Source organism: Equus quagga, chromosome 6 (assembly GCF_021613505.1).
Source record: "Equus quagga isolate Etosha38 chromosome 6, UCLA_HA_Equagga_1.0, whole genome shotgun sequence".
In the NCBI taxonomy this organism is placed as follows: domain Eukaryota; kingdom Metazoa; phylum Chordata; class Mammalia; order Perissodactyla; family Equidae; genus Equus; species Equus quagga.
In genome coordinates, this window is record NC_060272.1 from 2,625,486 (window position 1) to 2,648,910 (window position 23,425).

Genomic DNA, 23,425 nt, shown 5'->3' on the forward strand with positions numbered 1-23,425 from the left:
GGCCTCGCTCACCCAGATGGCAGATCTCGCGTCCGTGGTCAAAGCGACGTCCAGCGATCGGCAGACGCGTTTAAACCATCTCGAGCCTGTCAGTTCCCCTCCGTCACAGCCTTAAAACCCGACTCAAGGTCTCACACAGACCCTCCGCGGCGGGCGGGCAGGCGGCGGGTGACCCGGGACTGCCGTCACCAAGCCCGCGGACGGCTGGTGTGGCGCCAGGTGGGGGCCCCCACTCCCAGAAAGCCAGCAGGACAGGACGCAGACAAGCGAGTTAACTGTCAGCGTCTCTGCGCCTGAGGACTGACTGCACATTGTCCCCAGGTTCACAAAGACGTGCTGTCTGCGGAACAGCTCTCGCCTCTGTGCCGTCCCCTCTGAGTCGCTTTGACGGGGGCTGGAACCCGGGGCCACGTTTCACTTTACTTTATGCACAGGGATCTCTGGTTTCCCGGAAGTGGGCCAGGGCTCCAGAGGCAGTCAGGAGCTGTGTGGCCTTGGGCACGTGACTTAACCTCTCTGAGCTGGCCTCCTCGTCTGTAAAATCAGGACAATCGTGGCACCCAGCGGAATTCCAGGTGGTTTGTGCGTTGAGCGAACATTTACAGTGTGGTGTCTGGTGCGCAGTGGGTCTTTCTTACTAATGCCTGGGGATGGACGGTCTGCCCCATGCCCTGGCCGGCATCATGTCACCACTGCAATTTGACTTTGGTTTGGCTTTTAAGAAAAAGACATTTCAATCCACCCGAGGGCTCCACAAGGGGACATTTCATAACAGCACTAGGACATCCCAGGACAGCTGGCTGCCGAGGAGCACAGGCGGGGAGGCTGGTCCTGCGGGGGCGGGAGGACTAAAGGGGACAACAGGGTTTCATGTGGCCACGTTCTCCTCGGGCCTTCCTGCCTGGGGTGGCCTGGGGTCTCTGAAGGACTGTGGCTGGCATGGGGCTGGGGGCCCCCACTCCCTCCCCCGCTGCCCTGGACGAGGCCGGGGCCTCCCAGCATGGGGGCAGGGCATCCTAAGAGGGCAGTTGGGTTCAAGAGTCAAGTCCCTGCATTTGAAGCTGAAGGAGCTGGTGCCTGCAGAGCTGGGGACACAGGGACACAGTGTCACACGCTGGGCCAGGACCGAGGCTGGATTCAGGATGAGCGTGGCCGCGTGGCACATGCCATGTGCTGGTCCTCCTGCTCCTGGGGTCCCTGGACCTTTGCTCCCGTCCCTCCCCCATGGCTTCATTTCTGCTTTGTGAGCGGGCAAGACCCCCAGCCCCCACCCTGTCCCCCGGGGCCAGCCGTGAGGGGCGCCACCATGCAGCTGCTGGGAACGGGCGAGTCCTCGTGGGAGAGGATGGCGCATGGTGGGAGGGCCTCTGTGAGCTCCCTCCTCCTCGTATGGACTGAGGTGTCAGGCCTCCAGTGCCACCCTCAGCTGCCCGGCCCCCAAAGGCTGGTGACTGAGGCCTCAGGAGGCTGCTCACCCTGCTCACCGAGGTGCTAGCAGGTCACGCAGCCTGGCGCCATCAAGGCGTGCGGGCGGGGTCTCCCCAGCATGAGGATGGGGCAGGCTGGGAAGGAGGGCAGCAGGCAGTCCAACGGGAGAGACCGGGGGGCTGTGTGGCCTGACTATTTTTACCAAACTGCCCCTTTCCTTAAACTCTGTCCCCGTGTGGTCGCCGTGAGCACGGCTCAGCTGGGCCGTCGCTTCCTGGGCTCACGGTGTCTGTTTTTGCCTGAAAGCCCGCATGGACCAAGGGCCCTTGGGTCCCATCGAGACTGAGACGGGAGCCCCCCAACCACGGGCGAGGCCTCCTCACGCCCACACAGCAGTGCTGCAGCCAGAGCCGGGCCTCCCGGAGGAGGCCACCATCACATGCCCTGACCTTCCAGGAACCCCTGCGGTTCCAGCTGGCCGTCACCTCTCCCAGAAGCGCCCTGAGACGCACTCCCAGTGCAGACTGCGGGATTCCCTCCACTCACAGCGCCCTGAGGGAGAGGAGGAGTCAGCCAAGGACAGAGGACGGCGGCAAACACCACAGGGACTTTTTGGTTTGAAATTCCCACTCGAGGAGCCACAGCTCTGTTTAATCCAGTGTCCGGCCGTGTGGCCTCAAGGGCCACGGGGCAAAGTCCGCACGTGTGGGTTTGGAAACCAAAGTGAGGGGATGAGAACATCCCGGAAGCTCGTGCTCTGAGCGGCGGGGCAGCAGGTGGGAGGGCGCCCTTGCCTGTGGGGGCAGCAAGGACGGAACCCGGAGCTCACGGCTCGCCCGCCAGGACCACGCACGGCCAGGGAGAAGCCGGCGAGGGGATGCAGGGAACCTGGATGTTCACACTGCCACCAAAACAAGAAGCAGTGTGAGGGGCCTGGCAGGAGGGCCGGGACGGGCTCTGGGTGGCGCTTTGGGAAACACACCTTCAGACGTCTGCTGTGGCAGCAGATCGGAAACCCGACGGCAGCATCACTAACACAGACCTGTCTTCACGCGCAGGGAGGGGGCGGAGGGAGGCGGCCAGAGAGCCGAGAAGCGCAGCATGTGTTTTAGTCACCAAACCGCTCGGTGCCACAAAGGTCCCAGCGAACCCAGACCCCGAGGCCACACACCCGGGAGCAGGGGTAGCTGGCCCTGCCCACCGTGTGGCCCAGGGGGCACAAAAGACAGGCAGGCAGGCCGGTGACCCTGGACCTGGAGCGCAGACGGCCGGCCTCACTGATCCTGCCCCACACGGGCCTGTCCGGGGAGTGAGACCCGCATGTCGGGAGGCTCTGGCTGGGAGGGGTGTCGGGGACCCAGCCGCCAGGGCCAGGAAGGTTGTATGGGGCCAGGGTGGCCCATGGAGACCTGCCAGCCGTCTGCCGAGCCAGCAGGAAGCGGGGGGACAGGTGGGCCAGGTAAGGCGGAGGGGAAACTCACACCTGGAGGGCTGTGCTCGCTCCGTTGCTGAAACCCCCTCCAGCCTCATGTACCGGATTTGAGGATCAGCTCCGGGGTCTCAGCGCCAGGCGTCTGAGGACCTTTCACTGTTGTTGATGACACCCCTCCCCGTGAAGTTTGCATCTGGTCCCAGGACCAGGAGAGGTATTTCCCGGGGACCGGCTCATGCGGCCCCACAAGCCCACCGAGGGCATTACATCACGCGTTCCGGCTCAGGCCCACCTGACGGGGGAGCCAGCGCTGCCCCCACCCCTGGGACCCCAGAGCTGGCAAGCGCGCATCCAGGTGAGAGGCGTGTGTGAGAGCGAGCCAGCCTGGGAACAGCACACGGCAGGAGGCCGTCTCTGAGGCCTGGATGTCACTTGATGCCCTGCTCCTTCAGCGGGCAACGACCTCCGGAGGTACGCCGTGCTCCAGGTGCCCTTCTCCTGGGTCCAAGGCTGAGAGGATCCGGCTAATTCAGGGAACGCTGCCGCTTAGGTACCCATGCCCCCTGACCCAAGTCCCTGGAGAAAAGAGCAGGTCTCGTGCACAGCAGGCCAGACCTCCACAAAGCTGAGCTGCTCTGCCCACGCCCCCGGTGGGGATGTCCCACGTCCCTGCAGGGGCTCTGCTCCACCTCTGAGCGTCTCCCCTTGGCACCCAATTAGATGGGACCTGCCGGCTGCGCTGGTTGTTCAGTCTACACTCTACATGGCCAGGCCTGGTGCACGCCTCACCTGCAGTGTAGCCAGTGGGGTGAAAACAAGCCATCCACGGGATGAGGACTGGGTCCAGATGAGCAAGCCACCGGGAGATTCCAGTCCCTCTGAAGATGACACAGGACAGGGCTGCCCACTGCGGCCCGTCCAAGGACTCCATGGGGCTCATGGTGGCCTGAGCTCCACGGGGAGGAAGTGCTAAGCTGTCATGCTGAAGACAGCTGGCCGCAGGACATGCATCCAATAAGCCGGGGCCTGAGCAGACTTGGGGTGGAGGACGGAGCGGGAAGAGCACCAGCGCGGCCTCAGTCTGCCTATAACCAGCGTGCAGGCCCCCTTCAGTCAGCCGGCCCTCATGCCTGGAGCAGTGTCCCGACAACACGGCGGCCACCTTGCCCTGGCTACAGCCCAGCCTCCTGGACGCTGGGCCCCACCGGCATGCTGTGCCGGCCGCCACTGGCCCCTCCCACAGTGCGGCCTGAGTCCCCGCACACTGGTCCCCAGCGTGCCCCAACTTCAGGTTCCCAGGCGTCTGCACCTCTGCTGACTGGAGTGGTAGGTGTGGTTTACATGCCTCACACACACATGCACACACGCACACACTACACACAGATGCCACATACAACACACACAAACGCAGCGCACACACGAGCCCGCTGGTTCGGAATAAAGCAGGTTTCTCAGGCAGCTTCCTTCTCTTCTCCTGGTTCTGAAACGCTCTCTAGTCCACATCTCAGAACAGAACTTGAGATCAGGGGAACATCCGCTGACTCCCGCAGGGTCGCGCCTCCCCCTCCGAGGCCGGGGGCTCGCGGGCAACGCTCACATGCATCTGCTGTCGGGATCTGCTCTGGGAGCACGCCACATGAGGGAGGACGGCCGCTCCCACCACCAACACCAGGTCCCTCGAAAACTCCCAAGTTCCTGCCTAGACCGCAGATGAGCACGTTCACCCCCCTTCCAAGTGCCGAGAATTCCATAAGCTAAGAAGGAATAAGAAGCTGCATTAACCTTCACCAAAACACACACCCAACCGACAGAAACAACGACGCAGGGAGTGGAGGAGGGGGGCCGCGGGGCGAGGGGATGGGTGGCCCATGTGATGGGGTCCCCCTCCCCCCCCCGCCAGACGGGGTGGCTCAGAGCAGAACAGGGCACATGCGCTCCAGGGATCTGCTCCACCAGGAGGCTGGCCTCGGGACCACAGCTGGTCAGGCACACGGGACAGGGAGAGACACGAAGCATGTGAGCGACAGACAGAGACAGACAGAGACAAAGACAGAGAAGCAGAGAGACAGAGAAATAGACACAGAGACACAGAGAGAAACAGGAATGGAGAGAAAGGGGAGAGAAAGACAGACACAGAGAAGGTGAGACTGAGACAGGGAAATAGAGAGGCAGGGAGGGAGGGAGGGACAGACAGAGAGAGAAAGAAGTAGAGACAGAGTCACAGAGAGAGACAGAGGGAGGGAGAGACAGAAACCAGACAGAGAGGGAGAGAGGGACAAGGAGTGGGAGGAGGGAGGTGGAGGGAGGAGGGAGGTGGAGGGAGGAGGGAGGTGGAGGGAGGAGGGAGGGGATCGGGTTTGGGGTGGCGGGTCATGCACACCTGTTGACCTCACTGATTTCACGAGTGACGCGACAGGAGACCCCTGTCCCTGGCACGAGGCAGCGGCTCCAACCTGCCTCCCCACTCAGCAGGGGCTCTGGGTGGGCTGGAACAGCAAGCCAGCCCGGGTCTCCCGTGTCACTCTCCTCACTCTCACCACGCCCCTCTGCTCTCGCCCAGCCCCTGACCCGCCAGGTACCAACCTTCCGCAGGCTTCCTCCCGTCCCCCTTGACCAGGAGAAGCACGTGACCTTGTTTGTAAACAGCAGGCGCCAATGAAGTCAGCATCCTGTTACACAAGCCCCGAGCACACACTCTGGACGTACCCTCGGCATCATCATTGAGGGAAAGACCCCCCAGACGCACCAGCATCTATTTCCTCATAAGTCATAGACGCTTCTTTTTGGTAGGAAAACAGCAAACTGTTTCTAGAGACGGGGAAAAAGCCTCCCAACCCATAATTACACCGAACTTCCTCGGATGTTTATTCGAGAGCCTGTTCATCTTAAAAATAAAGCATGAGCTAGAAAAACTAAGAATTTTAAGGGAAAGTTAGAAGAATTAAAACTAATTTCTTTTTTTTGGGCACCTGAGCTAACATCTGTTGCCAATCTTCTTCTTTTTCCCTTCTTCTTCTCCCCAAAGCCCCCTGGTACATGGTTGTATATTTCACTTGTGGGTCCTTCTAGTTGTGGCATGTGGGACGCGGTGCCATGTCCGCGCTCAGGATCCAAACCGGAGAAAACCTGGACTGCCAAAGTGGAGCACGTGAACTTAACCACTTGGCCAAGGGGCTGGCCCCAACTAATTTCTATTTAGGAAAACAAATGGGCATCAAGAATGATTCCGTTTGGCCACACCGGAGAGTCCTCCCACAACACAACAGGGACACACCCTCGGCAGAGGACATCTGGGCGACCTCACACAGAGCGCCACACACGGGAGAAGTTCCTACCATCCCAGACGAGCTGCGTGCGAGAGAGCATCCTTTTAGGATCCTTCTGGCATTGTCCCAGTGACACTGAATTCAGACATGAAAGCAGCTCTTCCCACACGTCCAAGAGCTCGTGTTCCGCATTTAAAAATGAGTGATTTTGACTTTCCGTGGGGCCACCTGAGCCCCTCATGGTCTCTGAATCTTATCTGCCAGGGAAACTCATTTACTCAGCCATTCTTCACACACCCAGTCTCTTCACTGTAAAACTGGAAACTGTAGATGTTTATTAGCTGTCACGGACAGCCAAGCTTTGACTGATTGATTAAAATTTACAAGAATACTTGTTTTATGAATTACCCATCAATCCTTGGCAGAAGTACCTGCTGGAAAACGTACTTAAGACAAACTGCTTCACAATGAATGCTCTTTCATCCTCAGAAGCACAAGGAGACCCACACAGTCCCCTCTGCTCAGGCCAGGGCAGGGCCCATCCCAGGTCTTTGTCCTCCGTCCCCACGGGCATCTCAGAAGCACCCACCCTCCGATGAGACGGGAGCAGGGACAACACATGAGGACCACACAGATCCCCCAGGACGGGCCCTCACCATCCACAGGCTGGGACCGCCCGGTCCTGAACCCTGCTCGCCCAGAGAGAGGCCTTCAATGGTGTGCAGGGTACATGGACACCGGGGGACGGCACTGGCCCGGGATCACCGCCAGGGACTGCTGCCCTCTCTCCCAGGCTCTGTGGCTCCCTGCTGCACGCGCACCGTGTCTATGGGAAAGCTCAAACAAAGGAGCCCCAGCAGGGGTGCATTCTGGTGGCTCCCAGGGTGTGCGTGCGACTGTGCCCCTTCATTCCCAGGGCAGGCCCAGTGAGCGGCTCCCCAGGGGCACCCCAGGCAGGGAGAGAAGCCGGGGGCCACAGCCCCAAACCAGCCCGTGGCGCCCGACACGCCCCCACCCCCAGGAGGGGGACTGCCACTGCCACCTGCATCGGTACCGCCCCAGCCTGGATCCCACCTACAGGCCAGACCGCCGACTCAGTCTCTGCAGCCGCCTACGTGGGCGACCAGGAGGTCCCTGGTCCCCCCGCCCCCCACGCACCGTCGCCCCACAGCAAGCACCAACGCGAGGCCAGACGCACCTGTGCTCGCCTTCAGCAGGAGCCACAGCCCGGAGATATCCTGCGACAGCACGGAGATGAGGCTTAAGGTCATGCTGCGGCCGCCAACGCGCCGGCGTCAGGAGGCGGCGACCTGCCTCGCAGAACGCCCGTTCTGGGCGCACAAAGGAAGGCGGCTGGGCTCCATCTTTGGGCCGCCTGCGAGAGGACGTGGACCCCTGGGGCTCTGCAGATGCAGCCTGGCAGCTCCTGAGGGCCTGGGGTTTGAGGGGCCTGATGCGCAGCCCACGGCCGGCTCACCTATCCTGCCCTCGGCCGGTTAACTGTTGCCAGCCCAGCGGCAGTGAGCTTCCTGCGGCGGCTCCAGCCCGCACCGCCCGTCTCAACCCTCCCTGCGGGAGCCCCGCGCTCAGCGCTGTCCCTAAGCCGGGCAGGCGGCAGGGCGAGGGGCAGGGCTGGCCCGGGGCACGTGGAGCCTTGGGGGTCCGGACCTGACCCCTCACTGGAGGAGACGCGCTGGAAAGTAGGGTGCTCAGAGGCTGCCTTACACGGCTCTCCCTGTCCGTCCACCTGTCAGTGAGCGCCTTTGAAAGCTGCGTGTTGCACTCATGTTCACATGTGGAGCAGGTCCTCAGCAGCTGAGACCTCAGCACGCCCTTGGGGGCTGCCAACAGGGAAATGTAAAAAGGGGGGTGGCTGCCATGGGGGAACCCCTGGGGAGTTCATTAAAATGCGGGTTTTGATTCTGCAGGGGAGGGGGGGCGGGCCTGAGATGCTAACGAGCTCCCTGGGGATGCGGGGCCGCTGGCCTATGGACCAGATTTTGAGCAGGAAGAGCCCAAGGGGCTGAAGGGGCCCGGCGCCTGAGCCTAGCGCTGCAGCGGACCAACCTGGGGACGGGGCAGCCCTTTAAACTGGATCAGGACTGTTCCTGGCTCATGAGACAAGAGCGCAGAAGCGTCCACCGGCATGTGGTTTGTCCCCATGTCTGCCATCCAAATATAATGTTGCAGACGTGCTTTCCTGCCAGCCTGGGCCCTGGGCGGAGCCCCCAAGTGGAGGCCATGGGGTTGGGCACGCTCCCGCTATCGGGGCCCTTGTTGCTGCAGTGGTAGCTGCCACACCCGCTGCACCTCCCTGTCACGTGGCTCCGGTTCTGCCCTGTCTCTGCTGGGGGGGTCCAATCCTCTTCTCTTGACACCCTCCTCAGCCGCCCCCTCCCCCTCTGACATGGCAGAGTCTTCCGCAAGCACAGCGCTTACATCACGGCCCCAGAGACTGGGAACCGAGAGGCAGCTGAGCAGACCAGGGCGCAAGCTCCCAGCGGGCGGGCGAGGCCCTTCACTGCGGGGCTCCCACAGCAGCTTCGCAGCACTGCCTCACCCCCAGCCCCCAGCACACACCACAGGCAGGTCCTTGTCACGTGGAGCACGGCCTTCTCCCGCAATGCTGGGAGCCGGCTGGGGTCTGACCTCCTGCGGAGACCACCCATGGCCACGCCCTGCTTCCCTCCTTTCCGGAGCCCCTGGTGCAGCTCCCCATGGCCCTGGGCAGGGCTCCCAGGACCGAGGGAGCCTCACACATCTAGCACGTGGCGCATGCACATCAAATGGGTAACAGACAGCGCAGACGACTGTTCTGAGATAGGAGTTACAAATGCAAGGAGCAAGGACGAGAGGCGCCAGGCGGCTGAGGGAGGGGCTGCGGGGCACCCATCTAACCACTCACTCGCTCTCTCACCGTGCTCCCCGCTCTGCTCCCTGTGGTCCCTGTGTCTCCCAGGCACTCGGCAGATGCTCAGGTGCCCTGCGAAGCAGGAGGGCGACAGCAGCCCCATGGTCCCTGTGACCAGACCGGGGCCGTCTGCACCGCACCGGGGAGGGCCAGCAGACATGCCTGTCCCTGTGGAGGCAGCTCCCTGACATCCCTCGGCCAGAAGGCCTCCCAGCATCCGGCTCAGTGCTCTCGGCCTGCTGCTCCAGCAGACAAGCCCAATGGCACATCGGGGGCAAGAAAGGGGAGCTGCACCCGGGGATGCACAGGGCTCACATTCGGCCTCGCCTGCCCCTCCATCCTGGCTTCCCCCATTCTAGAAGGACACGCTCGAAGAGGACCCAGGCCCAGTCCCCCAGGCAGCTCCTGACCCTTAGACTCAGGAGAGACCCCGTCAGGGTCGAGAGCCTGGCCTCTAGGCCCGTCACCACACTCCTCACTCATCCTCATGGTTGGAGACGCCACTTGCCCTCGGCTCATGCACTTGGCTGCTGGGGACACTTTCCAATACAAAAACCAACCCTGGCCGTCCCGAGCCAGCACCTCTGTCTCTGGGTTCACGGACCGGCTGCACCCAAGGCACACGCCCAGGCCACTGCACAGAGACACGGCCTCCAAGGCCAGCGGCTTGGGAAGCATGGGTTGGGCGGGTTTCTAATGGTTGCCATGCACTTCCGCAGAACAATCCAGAACACACCACGCTGGAGTCCATATGAAACAAGCATTTGCTCTCCTTTAGAGCTGGTCCCCTTCGGAACCAGACACAGCGTTTAAAAGGAAGCTGCTGGTCTGCCTGAGGTTTTCCCTCTAAGGACATGTGTCTCATTCATCCAAGAAATCGAGCCACCTGCTCCAGGAGGCGCAGGGACTAGAAGGGAAGGGTCGGACCCCAGTGTTCCTAGCGGAGGAGGGCGTCCCAGAGGCAGGGGGCAGTGCACACCCCATGTGCTCGCACTATTTCCCAGCACAGGCCGCGGGCACTGAAGGGTCCGGGGAAACAAATCCCCAGTGCTCAATTGGCTCGGCTGGTCTCTCCACCCCAATGTCCACCGAGTGACGCCTTCGCCCACCTACAGTCTTGCCCGCCGTCTCCTGCCCAGGGAGCCACCCTCGCTGCCCCCCTCCACTGTGACCCATCTCCGCATGTCCCCAGCCCGTCCTCACCCGCCATGCCCACAGCTCATGCCCATCTCGCCACACTTGTGTCTGGTGCTAACCCACCAGGACTCAGCCTCCATGGCCGAGCTCTTTGTCCCTCCGGCTCCCTGTTGCATCTCTGGCACTCAGAGCCGTGCCTGCCACGTGGCAGGTGCGTGATGAATGCGTGTTAAAGGAATGTGACCACAGCAGGCAGGAGCAGAAGTGAGGAGACGGGAGACAAAGCTGTGTGGACACTTTCTCCAGAATGCACTCTCCTCGCCCCCCTGCAGCCCTGAGAGGCCCAGAGTGTGGAATTCTGGTGCGAGGTCAGCTCTTCCGTGACTCTGCTGCCCAGGAGGTCTCTGAGCCCCTCATTCCAGCAGTCAGCGCCCTGTGCACTCATCGCCGTTCCCCACGCCCTGCGCTTGGCCTCAGTCTCCACCACCAACTGTGTTGCTTCCCCCTGGCAGCCCACCAGGGCTTTATTCTCGCTGAGCTGTCAGTTCAAGGACCACCGGTTCTCCTCTCTGTTTTCACCTCTACCAGGTGACGTTCTCTTGAGAGTGTGCATCAGGTAAGGAGTGAACGCACACCGGCCCTCGTGGGGAGGGGGTGTGGGCAGGTGTGAGGCCAAAGGGCATGCAGGCATTTCTGGCAAAGTCTCCAGGGCCAGATGCTGGCTCTGGGAACCGGCTCAGTAGCTGTAGCCTCATGGAGCCTCAGAGGTCGGCCCTGGGTGTGGGGACAACACTCACTGTGGGGACAGCTGAGCCTGGAGCGGCGCCCGTGAGCAGCTGACACACAGGCTGCAGGGGCCTGGTCATCGCTGGGGGTTAGTGACCATCAGCCCTGAGCAGCTGATGGTAAGTTAGTCACTCTTCTCATAAACGGGCAGCGTCCCACCCCCCGTTTCACGTTCTCCCTCGTCTGATGGGCTGTGAATGAGCCACCAGCTGGCCAGCGAGCGCTTGTCCAGGACAAGAGCCTGTGCACAGGGCGTGGCTGCCAGGCAGAGAGGGTGTTTGCCTGAGACATAAACATGCTTCACTGTGTCAGGTCAGAGGGTTTTGTGGACAATTTCTTCTTTTTCTTTTTTTTCTTTTCTTGGCTTGAGGAAGATTGTCCCTGAGCTACTATCTGTGCCATCATCTCCTATTTTGTATGTGGGTCATGGCCACAGCATGGCTGAGTGGTGTAGGTCGATGCCCGGGATTCAAACCTGTGAACCTGGGCCACCAAAGTGGAGCATGTGAACTTAACCATACGCCGCTGGGCCGGCCCTCATCTTCCTCTTTTTTTGCTTTAGGATGATCATCCCTGAACTAACATCTTCCCCCATTTTGTAAGTGGGACATGTGCCAAACTTAACCACTATGCCACAGGGCCAGCCCTAAAAAGACAATTTCATAGGTTCCAACAGTGCAGGCATGCAACCACACAAGAAGGAGAGAGTGAGGCCCTGCAGAACATCGAGAGAACACGAGGCCTGATGGGACAGGACGGGGCCTGGAAGCCACAGATCACGGCTCCCGGGCGAGACGCAGGCCTTGCTCATTTCCGGCTGCCAGTTAAAGGCACAGAAACAGGATCCTGGCTCCGAAGGTCTGTTTCCCCGAGAGCAGTTCTGGGGCCGAGGCCTGCTGACGCCCCTCCGGGAGAAGGGTGGTTCGAAGGGAGGGCCAGAGTCTCCCGGTCTGAATGTGCCGGGACCCTGCGGTCCTGAGCTGGAAGGAAATGGTGGACAGCCCGCTTCACTGTTCATCTATTTCAGGAAACACAGCATTGCTGTCAAACCTGCAGTATTCAGCACAGGTACATGCCACGTCATACTTCAAACACACACAGTGTACACGGCCGTGAAGGCTGGCCCAGCCCTGAGAACCTGCAGCCTGAGGTGGGCGGCTCCCCGGTGGGCGGCACCCCACCTCCTGCCCAGCTGAGCTCAAGTATTTACAGGAGCTGGGCATTAGTCCTTCCCCGTAGGAGGGAGGAAAAGCCAACCAAAACACAGAACAGTCTCCCTGTGGGCAAAACTGTGTCCCTTCGAACCTTAGAAAAATACTGTATAACTTTAAAATAGGCTCCAGATCCAGAATGCCGCAGAGAGCAGAGCCGAAGTGTTGGGCGCCCGGCCTCTTCTGCTGGGCGGCACGGCGAGAGGAGCACCTCGAGGCTGCGCCCTTATCTGCTCAGGCCTCCCTCACCACCTGGCCTGGTTTCGTCGTCATGGCAACCCTGGAGGCAGGTGTCGCTGCTCAGCGGTTGGCTCAGCAAAGCCTCCAGGAGCAGGCGAAGCCGGACACGGGCTGCTCAGTCCTCTGTCCCCACGCTGTCCCCCTCCTGTGAACTCACTGTGCCCCTCCCACGTCCTCCTCCCACGTCCTCCCCACCCTCCTCTCGAGTCCTTGCCCTCCTCCCCGTCCTTCAGCTCCCCCATTGTTACAGTGCTGCTCCTTCCCACCTTAGCTGCTGCTGCTCCCTGGGGCTCTGCCCTGGGCTCTCGTGTCCTGCAGTCTGTCCACTCGGCTCTCCTAAGCCGAACGCATTTTCTCTGCCCCCAAAGTCAACCCACTGTCACAGGATAAAAAGCAGACTTCTCGGGGGACATGCGGGCCCTCAGGCTGACCCTGTGTGACTGGCCAGCCGGCCAGCCAGCCGTGACCATCCCACCTCCATCTCCCCACTTCTACCACAAGTTCCAGCTGTGGACACAGCAGGAAACCGCTATACCAGGGGTGCCTGGGCCTCCCAACCTTGGGCCACGTGCCGTCACGGGGTGGGGACCCAAAGGGTGGGCAGCCACCACGCAGAGGGCCTGGCAGACCAGCTTGTCCCCTGGGGCTAGCTCTCGGCACACGCAGCACCACGGTTCTGTGCACCCAACCCAGGGACTCTGCAGACCGCACCCTCCAGCCCTCACCTAAGGCCGACCGCAGACTCAAGACTCCAGAGCAGGAACGAACAGACGACCACGATGCGCCGACAGCATCACTCAGGCAGGAAACCGCGACCGTCCCATCAGATCTGGCAAGACGGCGCCCAGAAGAAGGAAAACTGTCAGGCCAGCGCGTTTAATCCCAAGTGAGAAGCAACCACATTTCCACTAAGGGGAGGGCATCTTCCAAACAGAGCTTCTCAGGTTAAAGACCCACACACGAATCACACGACGCTATGAACCATCACGACCTCAACAGAATGATTTAAAAACCTCACACGCACTAAGGCAAGTTTCCCAACAAAATGATCCAGCTGAACAGTTACAGTGAGTTCGACCCCACGAAACATAAACCCACTGAAACATAAAAACACGACACCTTCTAATTAGTCCGCAAGAACAACACAACAGCATTAATAAAGACAGGAGTTTTCTAGACGCCAGGAAGCTGAACTTGACCGCCACCTGCGTAACTGCTGAAGGAGACTGAAAACCTCGGATGGGGACAGCGACCCGCCCGCTGCACGCGCTCCCGTTTCAGCCACGACGGCCGTGAGAACAATTTCACTAAAAGTGGCGCTCGCTGAGCGCTGAACCGGCTTTGATCCATGACATCAGACGCGGAAAAACTACGAAGCCTGTTGAGTCAGATGACGCACACTTAAAACATATTTTTGTAGTGAGAGCAGAAGTGTTTTTCATACATTTTTAGTAGAATTAAAAAGCATTAATATTCCACTTCTCGCCATTTAAATCCCTTGGACCTTGGCGTGTATTCCGTAACTGGGTGATTTATAAGCACAGACGAGCTTCCCTGAGGCACAAGCCCCGAGGCTAAGAGACCACCGAGGGGGCTCCCGCACTCTCCCACCGCCCTCAGCTTCTCCATGCCCTTCGCCTGGTTAGCAGGAGCCCACCTCCAGGGCCTACAGTGGTTCCCAACCCCGAGGCGGGGCCTGGACCAACCCCTTCCCCAGGGACCATCATCGTCTTGACTGGGTTTCTTGCACAGGATTCAGGAAGAGAAGCCAGTCAAACCACCAGTGGCCTTGGGAGCCCCGAGTATCCGGTCTCCACTGCTTTGCACAGACTCCGCCCTGACCCGCAGACCCCACACCGCCCCAGGTCCCACCTCCTGGCTCAGGGGTCTAGCCTGGCCAGGCCCCACGCCCCACGCCCCAAGCAGCTCTTTCTTCTGGATTCCTTTACCCGCCCCGAAGATGTCTGTTGGTCTCATTTTGGAGCCTGGCCTGCAGGCTCCTGTAAAGGCAGGAAGGGGGCTGCCTGCCCCACGGGCTCCTCACAGGCTGGGCCTCAGCGCCCATCCATGGGCTTCCAACTCATGGACGGGCGGCCACCACAAGCAACAGGGCTCCTGCTTCTCAGATCCATGACCGCTCATGCCCTCTGGGCTGAGGCCACAGTGAGCCTGAGGAGAAGGCAGCTGGCCAGGGGCTCACGGGCCCGACGTGCTCTTGGTCCGTCGCAGTCACGGGAGGCTACCACAGAGGACTGTGCTCTAGGCAGCCGGCCACGCTGCTGCAGTGGGAGCCAGCACGGGCGACCGCCACCTCCTCTCCTCTGCCAGAACTTCAGACCAGCTTGGCCTCGCTGGCTCTGAGCGCACACACTGGAGACCCGCTTCCCACCACATCGGGTCGCAGATGTGCACTGGGACACGGAGCTCCACCCGCTTCTGTCTGTGGGATTCCAGCGCCAGGGGTCTGACCGCCTCCCGTGGGAGGCGCTGGCTGCTGTCTGGTTTCCACATCGTTTACTGTTAGGGGCAACACAAGACAGACGCGTGAAATTGGGCGCCCCAGCCAAATACGTCCACACAGCGACACATGCGCTCCGTGGCCCTCCTGCAACGGCTCTGGTGCCACAGAGAGCCGAGCGCACGGTGCCGGGGCCAGGACAGGGCCCATGCAGCCACAACCTTCTTCTCTGCTCCTCTGAGGCTTCCCTTCCTTCCCTCTTCACACCAACTCTGGCAGGCCAAGCAGCTTGGGAAATCAAGTCAGTGGCCCCCTCCAAGCCGGCGTGGACCCAGCCCCCTCGCCAGCCCTCACCCCACACCCCGGCCCCAGGGGCCTTCCTCTTAGCACCACCCTGTCTGGTGTGTTACTGCACTTTCGAGTCCCGTTTCCCAGTCATTTATGCATTAAGTTTTCTCTCCCCAGGCCCAGCGTGATGAGTCCAGCGCTCAGCGGCGGTGAGTGGCGGGTCCAGCAGGGGTGCGAACCATCTTACCTCCAGTCCTTGCTCTTATCTTTGCCTGTTTTCTCTACGGACCCCAACAAGCGCGTATGAAGCCGATATCGGGGTGCGTGCTAATGTGTTACGTGGAGGGGTAAGGAGCACGAGGAGGAAAGACGGTCGGAGCCGTGGCTGGACTGGCGGGCTCCAGCAGATACCTGGCAGTTTGGACAGAATTCGCACGAGGGGCTCCGGACCCCCTCCCGCAGGGCCCGGGGCAGAAGCGCCAGCTGCAGGGGCTGGCAGAGGGCCGGGCGGCTCCCACGCTGAGCAGGAACACTCTCCACGCCTGATTGGAAAAACAGACTCACAGCTCCAGATACCATCGCTCTCAACAATGAGCCTCTCCGCTTCCGGGCGGGGCCTGGACCGAGTGTTTATGGACGACCCACCATTCCCACCCGAGGGCGGCAGGCACAGCCGCTCCATTTGTGCTGCACAAGCCCCAACATGGGCAGAAGCGACTTGGGCAGGGAGCAGCTCCTCCTCCTAGGTCAACAAGCCATTTCACAAACCTGATCGATCCGGGCGGGGCTGTGGGCAGATCCGCAGTCAGAGAGCAAACACAGCTGGAGCCGTGGGTCGAACCACATGCCACCCTGGCCACGGACACTGGAGGGTGAGGCTCAGCCCATCCGTGGATGCCTCAGGGCTGGACTGGAGCGGGCTGTGGCCTGGGGAGCTGGGGGCTGTGGGTGGTGGGTGGCCAGTACTCACCCCCCACACCATGACCTGGAGGGCACACAGGGCCGTCCGGTGTGCTGGACTCAGGAAGGTGAAGACAGGTGACACGTGCCTTTCTGGGCTGGACCTTGGTGGTCTCGGTCTCAGGACCCCGGGCGCTCTCGATGGGAAGTCCAGATTCTAAATCTGACCACCGAGCTGGGCCTCAGTTTCCTCACCTGAGAGGTGCAGAACAAGTGACCTCATGCTCCAGGCTCACAGTCATCACTCGGTTCCCAGGGGCCACAGGACCCCAGCCACGCCGCTCAGAGGAAAGCGGCCCCAGGGCTGGACCCCAGCTTGTACCCAGGCCCTCACCGGGGACGACCAGGCCAGCTGGGTGGCGGGTGTGTCTAAAGGGCCAAGCAGGAGTTCCGTGGGGGCGGGAGAGGGCGGAGCGACTCAGACTCCTGGCAGGCGGCTCCTTGTCAGGAGCCCAGAGGTGGAAACAGGTCCACCCTGCGCCGGCAGGTGGGCGGGGCTCCTGGCACCGGCACTCAGGGGAGCTGGCGGGCAGCACCAGATCTCAGTGCAGGGCTCACGGAGGAGCCTGCGCCCACGGGCCCATCGGATCCGCGTCTAGGGAAGGTGCTCCCAGGGTGCCAGGAGAACTGGTGGAGGGGACGGAGGCACATCAGAAGACCCCTTGGAGGGAGGGCACACCCTCCTTTAGGGCTGCTTTCCAAATGAGTCTCACACCCTGAGAAACACGGAAAGTCGTGCCAGGGCTTCTGGTCGCTCACAGCTCCATGGCACACAGAGCAGGGCGGGGCTCAGGTCCCGGTAACCACCCAGGGCTGGCTGCAATGCGGGTACCTCAGAAAAACCCATTCTGGTTTTTAAAAGCCCCAAAGCCAACATGTTTTATTTTTAACCGGCGTTTACCCTTCTGCAACAGAATATAATGAAAAGGGACTAAGAGGCTCCAGCCAAACCTGGGCATCCAGATGAGACGTCTGGCCATGCCGGGAAAGGAAGGAGTCATGACCCTGGGAGGGAGGCGTGACCCTGGGAGGGACGGACGGGAGATTTGGTGGGAGCGGACGAGGGCTAGGAGCTGGTTAGGTTAAGGTCAGCCCGGAGCCGTGTGAGGAGAGGACAAGCCTGTGCTGTGTGCTGGGCCCGGGGGCCTCTGGGTGCCCCCGAAGGAACGTCCTCCTTCACAGGGGGTGTGCCCAGGATCCATGCGGCTGCAGGTGCGACTGCCACCTCAGAAATCACCAGCCCCACAGTCCAACACTAGCGCACAGCGTTCTCTGCTGCTCCCCCTGTGTCTCAGGCGACACCAGGGCTAGGTGGGCAGGACCAGACAGGCCGCCCACCTGCCCGGCCAGCACCCACGGGTGCATGGGGCTAGGATCCGGGCTGAGATGCCTGTGCTGCACCGTGGGGTCGGAATCTGCTCCCCCTGCCTTGGGTCACAGGGCAGAGGAATGACCTGGCCCCAGGGGGAGCGGTCCCACAGCGACCAAGAGGGAGTGGAGCTAAAGGTCCTGGCGGGCAGGGTCTTGGATGAAAGTTGCTGAGCCCTGGGCACGTGGGCTCGGCCCTAAGCTCTCCATGCGGCTTCTCCTTCGATCCAAGCACACTCCGCACCAGGAGCATTTACCGGCTCGGACCAAATCGGGAGCCTCTGCGGGACACGGCCCTGCGCCCAGCCAGAGCCAGCTCCTTGCCTCGTGAGCTCGTCTGAAAAGTGGCCTGGTGGTGGCCACTCACAGGCTGTCGGGGGGCCTGTGTCCTGCAGGGCGGGAGGAGCAGACACACGATTAGGAGCCCACATCAGATGATGCTCCGAGAAATGGAGAAAAGATGAGACCCGGAAAGCTGAGCCAGTGTGGGGGGGGGCCCTAGACCTGACCTTGGGCCAACACCTGGGGGGGTCCCAGCGGCCCCGAGAGGAAGGGGCTGCCATTCCTGTTTGTGGATGATAAGACTGAGACCCACTCCCAGCTCATGGGAGGGAGGGGCCTGCCCAGGAGCTGAATCCAGCCAGCTGGCTCCAGAGAACCCTCCGTGGCACACCTGGATCCACGCCAGCTGACCACGGTCACATGGTCCCTGATGGCCACCTGCAGGATGAGGAGGCGACCTCTGGCCCTGGTAAAGGCATCCTGAAGCGGGGCGGGCATCCCAGAGAGCAGAGAAGGTCCCGTTTTCCTGGCACGACTTTCTCCTGGGATGAAGGGCGGTGCAGCGGGTCTTGACCAGCAGGTCACTGAGTGGGGCCTTCCCCACATCCCAGACCAGTGGGATGACGACTGGTAGGACGAGACAGGCAGGCTCACCAAAGGCGAATGCAGCGTCTTAAAGTATTTTCATAAACGCTTCCCACTCTCAGAGGTTTTCACGGACTCACAAGGAGAGGCCCCCTGGGGCCTCCCCTCGGTCTGTGCCGCCCTGCTCCCGCCCACACACCCCTCCAGCGCAGAAACACACGTGCTTCTGGCTCTGGCCTCCTGTGCTTCCTCTCCCATCGGGAGAAGGGAGGTGCTGGGGAGCTGGGTTTGCTCCCCAGGAACAAGGGGCAGAGTCTGCAGATGCACCTCAACGCCAGGCCTAGTCTCTCCTGGACCCACCGCGGCTCCCACTGCGGCTCCTGGATTTCAGAGCAGGCCCTCTGGACGCTCTAGAAGCCCCTGGGGCCGACTCTCTTCTGGGCCCGCTTCTAGTTTTGCCCTAACTCCCCTCAAGTTTATATTCCCATTTTGTGTCTGTCTCTGCACCACATTCCTTTGCCCAGCCGTTAGCTCTATTTTCCTTCACAGACCTGATCCAACCCTTTAAAGACCATCCTGGTCCTGACCCCGGATTCCTCTGTCCTCTTGTTGTTTTGGCCAGGCGCTCACCTCTCCTGGGAAACTGCAACAGCTCCGGGAACATGCCAGACCCCACATGTACTGTCCTGACACTGAGAACATGCACGGGGGATCTCACTCCCAGCTCCAGGAGCACGTCCCTGTCCTCGTCCCCGTCGACAGGCATCTCATGCCCGTCCCGTAGGTGGATGGCCCCCCAGCTGACCCCAGGAAGAGCTGCTCTGCACACGGCCCCAAAGGGTGGACCCCACACGGCTAAGAGGTGACCACGCTTTCAGGGCTAACGGGATTTTCAGGGACCGTCCCACCCACATGTCCCATGTGGAACTTCCGGGAAAGGTTTCTTCAAGTCGGTTAATCATCTTGGAAGGGTCTTGCGGAGGGAGCCTGGAGACGAGACCATGCAGCAGCCACTCTGAAGACGCCAGTGTGGTAGCACGGGGAAACAGCATCCTCGTGGCCGCCCCACGACCCCCCCGTCCACACCACCGCCTCCCTTCAGTGAGGCCGTGCTTCCTTGTTGCTGTATTTCACGTGTCCGCTTACGTCAAAGGGAAAACAACTCGCCAAGTCGGCTGCTGACGCCGCAGCATTCTCCACCGACCCTCCTCAGCCCTGGTTCCAAGGAAGGTAACTGTTCGCCAGAAACTCATCTTCTGAACTGAAGCCATTTCCAGCGTATTTGTAAGGACGTCCACGCCTGCTCTCAGATGCTTCCGGCTCTGAACCGGGCCCCTGCCCCCTCCTCTCTCGCCCACCCCCAGATCCTGGGCCAGACGTCCCGGAACGGCCTTGGGGACCTCCCCCTACCCCACAGAACCTCACCGGCTCCGTCCCTTCTCGCCCGGAAGTCTCCCCAGTCAGGCCCCTGCCTGGTCCCTGCGGTTCAGAATCTCACTGCCTGTGACCTGGACCGTTCCGGAAGGTTCTGGGTAACTGCTTTCCCACCTCCACACTGTTCCCACACGTCCTTGCCCAAAGAGCAGTCTCCTTCCACATCTCTGCTTCAGGCACTAGGGGCTCTGGTTAGAAGCCCAGGTCCTGGACCAAAACTCCCCTCCCACCTGGCGGGCTACAGCCATGGCCACTCCTTACTGCTCCCGTGTTCACATCAACACGTATGTTCCCTCACCCCGGACGTCCCGCCCCATCGTCTCCGGGTTGCCTCTCCCAGTCCTGTAACCGCCAGAGACCATACGCCTCCTGCTGTGCGCCCCCTGACCCCTCGCTTCACGGGACCTGAGCTCAGGTGTGCTCGGTGCATGGGGTGAAGACGGAACCATGGCTGCCAGGTGAGCGTCGTAGCATTTGGGCCTGAGCCCCATGCAGACAGTGTGAGATCCACACCAGCTGTTGGCAGAACACCCTTTCTTTTACGCTCTGCAGAGCCCATATAATTAAAAAGCCAGTGCGTTTAAAGCCAGAACACAAGTGAGCTTTCTGCTGTCTCAGACGTTATGTTGATTTAAATGAATATGGAAGTCCCAATGCCACAAAAAATAACTGATTAACAGAGTGGCTTGAAATGCTAAGGGGAGGGGGAAAACAAGGACGTGCCACATGCCCCCCCCACAGCTAGACATTCTGTGTCAGTCTCACAAGGAGGAGATGCGGCTAAGACTCTGCTCGATCGATGTGCCTCCCTGTCACGTGGCTCCGGTTCTGATCTGTCTCTGCTGGGTGGGTCCAATCCTCTTCTCTTGACACCCTCCTCAGCCTCCCCCTCGCCCTCTGGGGCGGCAAAGTCCCCTGCAAACACAGTGCTTACATCACGGCCCCACACCCTGGGAACCGAGAGGCAGCCGCCCAGCTAACGAGTCCAACACGCACCCTTCTGAGAGATGTGCTTATTTCCAAAATCCACCCTCAAGGAACCAAGACTCGACCACCAACAGAGGCCAAGAAAGAGCTGGAGGGTGTCCCATGCCTGCGGCTACCATGTGGCCCCAGCCCTGGACAGACAAGTCAGGGTGTTCACAGTGGCCCCTGAGCAGTGAGCCACATTCCTGAGTCACAGTGGTTTCTGCTAATAAAAAAGGTAATACTTTCCTTGTTTAAGGAATTATTTCAAACACCTTGAGAAGGTTACTATGAGTGCACAAAAAAGGAACTTGCAACAAGAAATCGTACTCATGGCCTGAGATCCCACACGCAGGCGGGCACTGTCAGGTGGGCATGGGGCCTGAAACCCCACACGCAGGCCGGGCACTGTCACGTGGGCATGGGGCCTGAAACCCCACATGTGGGCCGGGCACTGTCAGGTGGTCATGGGGCCTGAGATCCCACACGCAGGCTGGGCACTGTCGGGTGGGCATGGGGTCTGAGATCCCACACGCAGGCTGGGCACTGTCGGGTGGGCATGGGGTCTGAGATCCCACATGCGGGCCGGGCACTGTTGGGTGGTCATGGGGTCGAGATCCCACACACGGGCCGGGCACTGTCGGGTGGGCATGGGGCCTGAGATCCCACACGCAGGCTGGGCACTGTCAGGTGGGCATGGGGTCGAGACCAGAACTGGCCAAATCTTGAGTTAAAATAAGTTATTTCTAGTCACTTAAGACATAAAGAGGTCTCCTAACTCTGGAACTAACATCATCCTTTACAGGCCAGGGGGCGGCCGGCTGTGACTCTAGCTGGACGACTGGGCATGAAATGCAAAACTCTCAAAAATGTTTCACATGCACATTTCAGTTGCATTATAAGCTGTCACATTTAGGATGCTTTTTTCACCTGATCCATTTACAAATATCTGACAGATTCTTGGAGCTCCTAACAACTTCTGGTAAAAATTCCAACATTCTAATGAAATCATGCTTCAAAAAAAAATCATGCTTTTTATCCCTCCACAGAATGAGTAATGCAATTGGAAAAAGCATCTGAAAGATGTTTGTGTCATTCAGGCAAATACTCCCCAAAACAGGGAAGCTGCATTACAACAGGCTGCTGGGCTTTCTTGGAGGCTCATTTAAGGAAGTCCCACGCAGACACCCGGGGCTCACTTTCAGGCTGAGTTCAGACTGTGCTTCCTGGAGCCAACACACGCTCAACTCCGGCCCCTGCAAGGGAACAGGAGCCCCTCCCTCCGGTCAGCCAGGGGCAGAGCGGCCACCGGGCAGAGGGACCCCGTGCTGGGGCTCGCTCACCATCAGGTGGCAGCAGGGGTAGCTCCTCAGAGGGGACGAAGCGCATTTCTGTTCAGCCGCTCAACCCACTGACCTCTCCCCCAAAGCTGACTGACACCCAGACGCGCTCTCCTAGCCTGGACTGTCCACCCCCACTGTCCACAGGACACAGGTCGACTTTACGTCTTTGTCTCCAGCGCCGAGCACAGGCCCGCCAGACAGCAGACTCCGTGCCTGCCTCTGGAACAAATGAAGGAAGGAAGGAAGGAAGGAAGAAAAGCACTTCTTGGGCCTTTGAAACCTTTTGTGAATTCATTTGTTCTTAGCTTAATACAGAAGACAGTTTATTTTTCTGAAAATTTGCTCCTACGTAGAAGTCACGGAAGCTACTCTGAACAGCTCTTTCAGGCAACCTTGGAAAATGAAGGCGTACTCGAGAGCAGACCTATTTCCCAGGCGGTGTGAACAAAACCACAGAGGGTACCGTCAGCCCCCTGCCGCCCAGCTCACCCAGCCTGGTGGGGTCTGCTTTTCTCTTTCTCAGGGCCCCACACGCAGGATGAGCGTAGGTTGGTTTCATTTCACTCGCTCTTTACTTTCTGTCCTCAAAAACACAGACTGCTCTAGAGACGCAGAAAAAGTGGTCTCCCCAGCACAGCCTATCTGATGTCGCAGGATTTGGAACAAATATTCCACAACAGGGTTTAAACTAGTGTTGCCAGCACACACAAATCATAGTGGTCTCAATGTGAGACAGTGACAAACATGGGTTTTGTCATTCACGCTGCTTTCAGTGGATGAGCCTCCTAGAAATCCAAGCCACTGCAGTGACGGATAAATTAAAAGGAAAACATTACCGACCTGCGAGTGTCTGCATCTCACATGGAGGCTAAGAGTTGAGAAAGGGCCCGGACGCGAGCTTTATCTCCTGCTGGACACAGAACGACCCTTCCAGGGTCTCTGTAGGGCCAGCTGCCATCGGAATGTGCTGCCTGTGTACACGCAAAGCCCCCCAAGCGGGAAGGGCGCATGTACCTGTCGGAGGCGCTAAGGAAGGGTCCCACTGCTGCCCCGAGGCGAACGTGGCCTGCAGCGCCGCGCTCTCCCCCGTCCTGTGTATATTTCAGACACACATTTGTATGATGGACGAACTGCACCCCAGAGGCACTTGGCAACCTTTCTGCTCCCCATACAATACTGGGAAAGAAGCGAATGTGGCAGATAGAGAATTAAAAGTACGGTGGCCCCGGTCAGAGGCAGCCGTGTCCCCCAGCAAACAGCCTACGTGCTGTCAGACGTTGCTCGCATCCCCCTGAATCACAGTGCGCCAGGCAGGGCCAGCGAACAGTCC

At 60.2% G+C, this 23,425-nt stretch overlaps 1 protein-coding gene across 17 annotated transcripts in view; it reads right to left on the reverse strand.

Moving 5' to 3' along the window:
• MCF2L (MCF.2 cell line derived transforming sequence like) overlaps positions 1-23,425 on the reverse strand; it is a 174,244-nt gene that overhangs the window by 70,407 nt on the left and 80,412 nt on the right. The window contains exon 1 of one of the 17 annotated variants that reach the window (XM_046664015.1): positions 16,313-16,468. The exons of 11 other annotated variants lie outside the window; for them this stretch is intronic. In XM_046664015.1, the coding sequence (XP_046519971.1) occupies positions 16,313-16,340 (28 nt within the window). In that variant the 5' untranslated portion in view covers positions 16,341-16,468. 5 more of the 17 variants (XM_046664019.1, XM_046664022.1, XM_046664009.1 and 2 more) reach the window with 5 other exon arrangements.